Source organism: Coregonus lavaretus (genome assembly GCF_964263955.1).
Source record: "Coregonus lavaretus genome assembly, chromosome: 15".
Classification (NCBI taxonomy): Eukaryota; Metazoa; Chordata; class Actinopteri; order Salmoniformes; family Salmonidae; genus Coregonus; species Coregonus lavaretus.
In genome coordinates, this window is record NC_140002.1 from 16,475,860 (window position 1) to 16,486,530 (window position 10,671).

At 44.6% G+C, this 10,671-nt stretch overlaps 1 protein-coding gene across 1 annotated transcript; it reads left to right on the plus strand.

The window, feature by feature from the left end:
• Positions 1–2,397: 2,397 nt before the first annotated feature.
• On the plus strand, positions 2,398–10,333 carry LOC311142631 (transmembrane protein 218-like; the record flags this gene model as incomplete). Its single annotated transcript, XM_084178289.1, has 4 exons — positions 2,398–2,434; positions 6,396–6,493; positions 7,262–7,360; positions 10,169–10,333. The coding sequence occupies 4 exons, from the start codon at positions 2,398–2,400 to the stop codon at positions 10,331–10,333; spliced, it is 399 nt and encodes a 132-aa protein (XP_084034415.1).
• Positions 10,334–10,671: the final 338 nt, after the last annotated feature.

Here is a 10,671-nt window from a genome sequence, read left to right on the forward strand (position 1 = left end):
AAAGAAGAAAAAAAAGAGCTAGGCTATAGGCCTAGGTCTGGGCTATTCATGATTCATAATGATATATTATTCCAATGTTACACTGGCAATAGGCTACAAATATTATTATGACCATCATTTCTAAGATGTATCCATGTTCAGTAGGCCAACTTAAGTTTTTGTCATAGCCTAGCCTTGGTGTCAAAGCTCATAAAATTGTAGGCTGGATATCGTCTGAAAAGCATTCTGTGGCAGCCTGTGATTTATGTTCAACTAATGAAGTTGAAATTACCCATGTTGAATCACCAACATAATCATCACCACATTAGTTGGATTTATCGTGGTTATGCAGTTGTAAAAAAATTATAATATTCAAAGTTAAAGCCTAGGTAGTTACTGGCAAACAAACACAAGCGAGCCTACCTAATTTCAGATGCAACTTCAGCTAGGACTAAAATACAATACACTTCCCAGCATTCTATTCGGTATTTAGTAACAACCACTCTGTATGGCTCTTTGCCCGAGTGGTCTATCCTATGAAATTGAAGGTTATTTGTAACCAAGAGAGATGCATTGTCGCAAATGCCGTTTGCGGTTGGGACTCCATTTATGCAGTATTTTGTGTTGTTTCCAAGCGGGGTCCGATGACTTATCCTAGTGCGGAGCTGCTTGTCGACGAACAGACAGGGATTTTTGAAATCGTTGAAAAACAAACAAACTTTACTCGGTGTGGCGGAGGTTCGGCACGGCCGTGCTGTGAATGGGTCAGAGATAGTGATGGAGATGAAAGTGAAGCAAGTATGGAACATAGTGGTACAAATAAAGGAGGGAGTAAGAAAGAGAAAAAGAAAGCAGGAGAGAAAGGGAGTAGGGGAATGAAGTAGAGCGAGAGGTCTACGGAGGTAGAGAGGAGGCAGTTTGAGGAGAACAACCTAGCTTCCAACGCTAGCAGGAGTTCGGAGGTAGAGAGTGCAGAGGAAGGGCAAGATAAGACACGAGAGGAACATGGAGGTGAGGAGGAGCATAAAGTGATTATGAAGTTTAGGGAGGAAGGGGTAGTTGGGGTGATGAGTCCGATAAGTTTTACGGCTGTGATAAAAGAGTTGATTGGGGAAGTTGTTAATGCTAAAGTGTTAAGAGATGGGAGATTGTTGGTGTGCTGTAAGGACATGGTGCAGAGGGAAAAAGCTATCGGAGTGAAGCAAATAGGGAAGTGTAAGGTGGAGTCGAGCAGCTGGACGCAAGCAGGGAAGCAGTGGCGTAAAGGGGTGATAACAGGAGTGCCTGTGAGTGTTAGCACTAAAGAGGTAAGGGAAAATTTTAGAGGAGGCGTTCTAGTGAATGTACACAGATTGCAAGCAACAAGGGGTGGAGATAGGGTAGATAGCACGTCTATTCTGTTACATTTTAAGGACCGGGTACTGCCAAATAAGGTAACAATAGGATATATGAGTTATTATGTGAAGGCTTATGTACCGAAGCCTTTAAGATGTTATAAATGCCAGAGGTTTGGGCATGTGGCAACAGTCTGTAAAGAGAAAAAGAGGTGTGCCAGGTGTGGAGGAGAGCATTAGTATGGGAAGTGTGGAGATGGTGTACAACCAAAGTGCTGCAACTGTGGGGGTGCTCATAGTGTGGCATATAGTGGGTGTGAGGCTATGAAGAAGGCAGTGGAGGTGCAACAAGTGAGAGCTGAGAGAAAGGTGTCATGCTGAGGCAGTGAGGATGGTCCAGGGAGATACAGGTTCAAGGGAGAGATGGGTAGGAGCATCTAGACCGGGGATTACGGGGCAGGTGGGCAGCGATATGGTATACATAGAAAAGAGAAAGCTGGTGACGTTCATAGCAGGAGCTATCAATAGCACTGATAAAGTAGAGTCTAAAACGGAGAGGATTAAACTAATAGTGAAAGCTGCTTGGAGACATTTGAGTATGACAGGGTTGACATGGGAAGAGGTTCGAGATGACCTCAATCAGCCGATGGTGGAGTACTACATTTTTTCAATCAGCCGATCTTAGTTATGGTGGTAGTACTACATTTTACATTTACATTTTAGTCATTTAGCAGACGCTCTTATCCAGAGCGACTTACAGTTAGTAAGTCTACAATGGAATGCTCGAAGCCTGTTGGCTAATGGGCAGGAATTCAAGCAGTTCATTGTTGATTTGATAGCTAAGCCTGATGTGATTTGTGTGCAGGAAACATGGCTCAAACCGAATGTGGAGTTTATCATACATCATTCGTAGGGACCGAGATATAGGGGGAGGGGGGGGGATGTGCCACCTTCATAAAGCAAGGAATTCCCTACAAGATGATAGGCAAAGGTATTTAACAGGAGTATGTGGTGGTGGAGGTGTGGATGAGAGGAGGGGTGCTAGTGGTAGTGAATTACTATAATCCGTGTCAGGTTATTGGAAATGGAAGTGCTGGAGAGGATGGAGGGCCAGGGAAGAAGTAAGGTAATGTGGTGTGGGAATTTTAACGCCCACAATACACTTTGGGGGGGGGGGGGGGGGGGGGAGACGGATGGATGGAAATGGCCAAGTGATGGAAAATTTGATAGAAAAGAAAGATCTGGTGTGCCTGAATGATGGCCGAGGGACCAGGTTTGATGTAGCCACAGGGAAAGAGTCTGCCTTGGACCTCACTCTGGTATCTAGTGCGATGGCAGGAATATGTGAGTGGGAGGTATGGGAGGAGTCGACAGTAGGGAGTGATCATTACCCCATTGTATGCTCTGTTGTAGCCGGCCGTGACCGGGAGACCCATGGGGCGGCGCATAATTGGTCCTGCGTCGTCCAGGGTAGGGGAGGGAATGTCCGGCAGGGATGTAGCTCAGTTGGTAGAGCATGGCGTTTGCAACGCCAGGGTTGTGGGTTCAATTCCCACGGGGGGCCAGTATGAAAAATAAAAGAATGTATGCACTCACTAACTGTAAGTCGCTCTGGATAAGAGCGTCTGCTAAATGACTAAAATGTAAATGTAATGTATGCACAGTAGGCTGGAGGGAGGAGGAGGTGTTAGTGGATGGAGTAGGCAGGTGGGTGTTTGGAAGGGCAAAGTGGGATCAGTTTCATGAGCTGAGTGAGCAGGTGATGGCTCGGGTGGATATGAGAGGGGATGTAGATAGTTTGAATAACTGGGTGAGAACAGCGTTAGTGGGGGCAGCTACTGAGGCTATACCTAAGAGTTCAGGGAGGAGAAGGAGGAAAGCAGTCCCATGGTGGACGGAGGAATGTGGGGCAATGGTGAGGATTAGGAACAGGGCATTTAGAGTACTGAAAAGGACGCATAACTTCCAACATCTGATTCCGTATAAGCAGGCCCAGGCCACGGTGAGGAGAACTATCCCTCAGGCAAAGAGGTCATGTTGGCATCGGTTCTGTGACACTATTGGAAGGGCGACACCTGTGGGAGAAGTGTGGGGGATGATTAAGAGGATGAGTGGGATTATCCAGTGTTGACGAGTGGGGAGGATGTGGCAGTAATGGATGAGGAGAAAGCAGAGATGATGGCCAAAGCATTTGTCCAAATGCATAGCTCCGCAAATCTGTCAGAGGAGGGGCAGAGGGAGAGAACACGAGAGAGGAGCATCCTGGAGTGTTGGAAAGGAGGGAAGATGTAAATGATGCGTTGAGTGCACCATTTACCAGGGCAGAGGTGAAAAGAGCAATAGGTAAGGGTGGGTTAACTTCACCTGGGAAAGATGAGGTGTGCTATGTTATGTTGGCCCATCTTAGTGATGAGGCACTGGATAAGGTATTGGTGTTGTACAACAGAGTGTGGGAGGAGGGGAAACTACCAGGCAGTTGGAAAGAGGCAGTAGTGGTACCAATCTGGAAGCCCGGGAAGGATCCGACGAAGCCAACAAGCTATCGGCCAATAGCTGTAAGATTATGGAACGTATGATTACGGAGAGGCTAACTTACTTCCTGGAGAGCAGAGGGCTAGTAACGCCATATCAGAGTGGTTCAGGAAGGGTAGGGGAACTATGGATCCAGTGCTCTGCTTAGAAGCAGAGGTCAGGAAGGCTCAGGTGAACAAGGAAACTGTTGTAGCTGTCTTTTTTGATGTGGAGAAGGCGTATGATGTGGAAGGAGGGGTTGTTAATCAAACTTGATATTATGGGGGTAGGAGGAAGAATGTACAACTGGATAAAGGACTTCCTGTTTGGAAGGTGTATCCAGGTGAGGGTTGGGAAGTCTTTATCAGGCAGCTAGCTACTTGGTGGATAATGGTACACCGCAGGGGAGCGTGATTAGTCCTCTGTTGTTCTCAATCATGATCAATGATGTTTACTCTCAGGTACAGCCGGATATAGGGAGGTCGTTATTTGCAGATGATGGTGCCTTATGGAAGAGGGGAAGAAATGTGCCATACATAGTCAGGAAGGTACAAGAAGCAATTGATGAGGTAGAGCGGTGGGCATTAATGTGGGGATTCAGGTTCTCTGTAGAGAAAACTCAAACAGTGTTCTTTACCAGGAGGAAGGTGGGAGATGAGGTATGCTTGAGGTTATATGGGAGAAACTTGGAGAGGGTGGGGGCCTTCAGGTTCCTTGGGGTATACTTTGATACTAGACTGACCTGGGCAGAACACATTGAGAGAGTGGTGGGAAAGTGTAAGAAGGTGCTAAATGTGATGCGCTGTCTGACGGGGAAGGAGTGGGGGGCTGGGCGTTCCTCATTGAAGACCATGTATGTTGCATTGATCCGATCTGTAATAGACTATGGAAGTATAGCATATGGTTCGGCATCCCGGACCTCACTGGAAAGGCTAGATGTCATACAGTGGCAAGGACTCAGAATATGTAGTGGGGCGTTTCGGACGTCCCCAGTGGCTGCATTACAGGTGGAGATGGGGGATATGCCTTTGCAGATTAGGAGACAGCAGCAGGCAATTAATTATTGGGTCAACCTACAAGGACATGGGTGTCTCATCCTGCGAAAGGGATTTTACAGGCATTCTGGGAACATGAGCGAAGACTGAACACGAGCTTTGGGTGGGTGGGTAATACCCAGGCGAAGGAGATGGGACTGTATGGAAGGGGGTTTAGTCCAATGGTAGTTATTCCTGTAAATCCACCATTGCTACTCTCGCCTCCAGTAGTTGATCTAGAAGTGTTGGAAAGACTACAGAAAGATAGGGAGGGGGTTGATCCAGCTGATTTCTTTAAGAGACGTCTGGAAACTGTGTATCAGGATTTTGTGGCCATTTACACAGATGGTTAAAAAGATCAAAGGACAGGACGTACTGGGTCGGCATTTGTAGTGCAGGAGTGTGGGGTGGAAGTCAGGAAACGTATTACAGATCATCTGGCTGTATATACGGCGGCGCTGATGGCCATACTGTTGGCCTTGCAGTGGGTGGAGGAAGTTAAGCCAGACAGAATAGTTATTTGCTCTGACTCAAGTGCAGTGTTAATGAGTCTCCAGTCCTTTAGCTCACGTAGCAGACAAGACCTGCTTTATGAGGTGCTACAAACCCATGGCAGGATTAAACAGATGGGTATTCAGATAAGATTTACTTGGGTTCCATCCCATGTGGGGGTGGAGGGGAACGAGGCAGTAGATGAACAGGCTAAACAAGCACTTAGTAGTGGGGATGTTGATGTTGAAGTGTCAATGAGCAAGGCAGAGGCAAAAATACTGATATATACAGTGATGGTGGAGAGATGGCAGGAGCAGTGGAATAGAAATAATAAGGGAAGGCATTTATTTCAGGTACAGAGGAAAGTCGGGGAGGGGAGGACGGCAGGAAGGGACAGAAGAGAGGAAGCTATTTTACAAGATTAAGGGTGGGACACAACCAGTTGAATAAGACATTAAACGTGATAGGAAAGTATCCATCAGGAAAGTGTGATTATTGTCAGGAAATAGAGACTGTGGAGCATGTATTGCTACAGTGTTGGCAGTATCAGAGGGAAAGAGAGAGGATGAGATTTAGTATGAGGGAGAAGGGGATACAGGATATGGTACACTACATGACCAAAAGTATGTAGACACCTGCTCGTCGAACATCTCATTCCAAAATCATAGGCATTAATGGAGGGCCCCCCTTTGCTGTTATAACAGCCTCCACTCTTCTGGGAAGGCTTTCCACTAGATGTTGGAACATTGCTGTGGGGACTTGCTTCCATTCAGCCACAAGAGCATTAGTGAGGTCGGGCACTGATGTTGGGCGATTAGGCCTGGCTCGCAGTCGGCGTTCCAATTAATCCCAAAGGTGTTCGATGGGTTTGAGGTCAGGGCTGTGTGCAGGCCAGTCAAGTTTTTCTCAATTTGTCTGTCATAGTTGACGTGTACCTATGACAAATTACAGGCCTCTCTCATCTTTTTAAGTGGGAGAACTTGCACAATTGGTGGCTGACTAAATACTTTTTTTCCCCACTGTATCTGTATATATATATTTTTAGGGGTCATTCCTGTCTTCCTGCTGGCCCTCATTTCCACTCTTATCCTGGTGTTCTTCCCCTGCAGCTCAGAGACCCTGTCACCATTCAAAGACATGGAGGTAAGCAATAATACTGTAATCACACACACACACACTTACAAGTGTACTGCAGCTGGCTTTCTCAATAGTTGCCTTGTGAGAGCAGAAGGTTGTTGTTGGCACCCTTGGGCTTCAAAGGCTCTCCAGAAGTGGGAGCCACTGGTGTCATGTGTTTTCTAATATTGATACTCAAGTTGAGCAGGATACTAACAGTAGTACCAAGGTTGCAGATTATATTTTTGTACTGGCCACACAGCACTTTACTGACTGAACGTTACTCAGGATTACACATACACTGTTATGTTGAAATTGTGGTGTTGAGGTTGTGCCTTGTGCTTATTTGTATTCTTCTTGTTTTATTTGTAATGTTAATTTTTTCTTCCTGTTTGTGAGGGGAAAACATTGTACTCAGGGCACCATTGGGAATGAGACTCTGGTCTCAATCGGGCTACCCTGAATAAATAAAAGTTAATAAAAAATACAATAATTAATGTCTGCTAAATCACTGCAGTGCAATGTAGTGTAGGCTGATTTTAATGGAGTATGAAGATCTATTGAATATGAATATAGTATTTGATGTCATCAAATGATTCCCTGAACAACACAGAGGGTTTTGTCCCAAACAAGTAAACTGCAACACATTTTTTAAATCATTGTGGCTTTTGTTTTGTGGTCCATGTATGTAGACCTAGCAGAGTGGCCTGCTGGCCCTGGCTGCAGAGCTGCAGTCAGAACATGTAGCGGTGTGTTTGTCGTAAAGACCTGGTCTGATTTATCTCTCCCCAACAGCAGCACAAACAGACTGCAGCGCTTTCCTCCTGCACCGCCTGCCAAATAATCCAGCCAGATCCGCCAAGCTGCCACCCCACAGACAGCACTGCCAGCCTGGCCAGTTTGTGTTAGGTTTGTGCATGGGAAAACCAGAACTACAAGGAGACATGAACTGCATTTCAAAAGACACCCTATTAAGGTGCCATTTGGGACACATTCATAGTGCTGTAGGCCTAGTGTCTGTTTTCCTGTTAGTTTAGGCCAATGGGCAAGATCACCTCACACATAGACCCGAGGAATCAGATTCAGGCAATCTATTTTTGACTGCATGCGTTCATAATAATTATGTATTCTGTTTTTTATGTGAATAAATTCATGATTTGCTGTTCTGCCATGATACTTTTTAAAGATTTATATTTTCCCACAGCAAAGTTAATGTTAATGTAGTTAGGTTTATGTAGTGAAAGATTCATTGACTTGTAGATGAGTTTCAAGTCTTCGGAATGTGTAAAAAACACTCATAATTGTATTGATTTAAAACATTACCGGTGGGGTACATAATTTCTAGGCCATATTCAAATAAAAAATAAACAAGCATAGCTAAGATGGTTTTAAATCTGCTGTTGATTGCACATTGTAAATAGTTGTCTCAGTAGTCTACAACTGGACTACTAACTATCATTACATCAAAAACAATGCCAGTAGGATGTAGGTCTATTGAAACACGGGGGTATAACATGCAATTATTTTGTAGAAGGCTGTCTTAGAAGAGGCTCAACCAGATATTCCTTACCACAGAGATCCTATTAAATTACATTCTATGTGACTTACCTCCTAATAACTAGCTAGTGTGTGTGTGTGTGTGATGATAAAATAATAATATACGCCATTTAAATAGCTAACAGAATGGCTACACGGACTATCTGCATTGACCCTCTATACACACTCACTCTATGCACATTCTACACACTCACACTCCAACACACACACACACTCCATTCACTCACACACATTCATACTGTACACCAGTGGAGGCTGCTGAGGGGAAGACGGCTCATAATAATGGCTGGAATGGAGCAAATGGAATGGCATCAAACACATGGAAACCATGTGTTTGATGTATTTGATACCATACCTCGAGCCCGTCCTCCCCAGTTAAGGTGCCATCAACCTCCTGTGCTGTACACACACACACACTAACTCTATCACTACAGTACCCCTGCACATTGTAAATATGGTATTGGCACTGACACTGTATATAGCTTACTTATTTTCTTGTGTTCTTATTTCTATATCTCGTTTTTGTTCTGTTTGACTTTTACTTATTTTTGTATAGTACTACTGCATTGTTGGGAAAGAGCAAGAAAGGCATTTCACTGTACTAGTGCACGTGACAATAAAAATTTGAAACTTTAGCAGGCGTATTTATCCAAAGCAACACTAATGCGTGCATACATTTTACATATGGGTGGTCACAGGAACTGAACCCACAATCCTGCCGTTGCAAGTGCAATGCTCTACCGACTGAGCCATACAGGACCGTGTTTGTGTGTGCGCATGTACACGTGTGACTGAGAGAGTGTGTGCAAAACTGCTTGTGCACATGCGTGTGTGTGTGAATGTGTAAGAAACCGCTAACCTCTCGCTGTTAAACAAAAGCAAAATATCACAGTGCCAATTAGGGCCTGCCCCAGACAGAGGCCCAGTACCGAGCAGCCCGATGCCACATTAATAAAACATGGGCCCCAGCTCTGGGCTCTGCTTGCTGGCTAATTGGCAAATAATAAAGTGAGATGCGTTAAATGAGAGAACACTGCATTTGCCAGAGACAATGTCCTCCTCCCCCCTTGCCTCACACCAAGGCCCTAGTATGTATCCTATCTTTAGTTTGTGTGTCTTTTGAGGAAGATTGGTCCTAATGTATTCAATAGATTTTTTGTGGCATGAATCAATTGTGTTTTTGCCATCGTCAAGTTTCAACGTACCAAAATGATTTTAATTGAAAAGCCCTTTCAAGTGGATGATGCAACAAGTGATCATATTGCAGACATTGAGAGTGATTATTATCTTTAAAGGAAAGCCTTGAATGATTCACATCGCTATTATCAAGTCTCTTGCACTATCATGTCCATTTCTTGAATGAGGCCATGTTTGCTTGAGTACAATATAATAACTACTAAGTCAAGTCAGACACTGTAATACGTTTACCAAAGTCAATGTTAAAGGCCCAATGCAGCTGTTTTCATATCAATATCAAATTAGTTCTGGGTAACAATTAAGTACCTTACTGTGATTTTGTGTTTTATTTATCAAAATGGTAAAAAAAAAAAAAAGCTTCTTAGCAAGAGCAATTTCTCGAGCAAGAATTTTGCTAGGACTGTCTGGGAGTGTTCTGAGTGGGGAGGGGAAAGTTGAAAACTAGCTGATTAATGGCAGAGAGGTTTGGAACACTCTTTGTTATTGGTCTATTAACTAATTCACCTCCTGGTGATGTCAAGGCAGGCCAAAACTATCCCACCAAAACAGGCTGAAATTTCAGCCGGTCTTTTCAAACAGCTCTTACGCTAAAAAGGCATTATCAGTTTCACAATTTCACAGTATTATTCCAACCTCATAGTGTGGAAATATATATAAAACATAGGAAAATCTCGTTTTTGATTGCACTGGGCCTTTAACATTTGGCTTATAGTGAAGTGTAAGGGGGAGCCTGCCTTGCCTTCCCAATCCGGCCCCCCAGCACTGAATGCAGTGGCTCACTTGTGACATCTGTTGGAAGAAAGAGGAATTACACTGACCATTAAAACACAAGTTACCCACTTATCAAACATACACAAACCATCATCTATCATCAGTTTGGACTTATTTGATAAACCAATGAACTTATAACTGTCTGAACATCAAAACCCTATCTCTCTCCTCCTGCAGACCGTAGACACTTGCTTCATCAGCCGATACGTCCTGCTGTCGGTGGCCAGCTTAGGCTTCCTGGTAGCTCTGTTCGGCCTGCTGCCCCTCCATTTCCTGGAAGCCGTCTATGCCAAGCCCTTGAACACACTAGAGCGGAGCGGCCAGGCCAAGTTGGCCTGCTAGACTGGTGGCCAGGGCCCAATGTGCAGCCTGGAGATGAGAAGAGGACAACTAAGAGGGGCCCTAGTGAAATGCAGTGCAGGACAGGTTGGCACCCGAGCCAAAAAACAGACAGGGACAATGTTTTCTCTGTGGTCGACTGTTGTGTTTGTTGTTGGGGGGAATTTTGGGCCAACCGAAATTAAAGAGGCTACTATGTTGTTTGGTATAGGCCACCGTAAACATAGACGATATGTGTTGATGCTTTGTATTTATGGATAGCAATTAGGCTAGTTTGAATTGTGGTGGTGGGGTAGCACTTGCATTAATAGAATGCATTTATCTCTATTGCCTGATTCAGA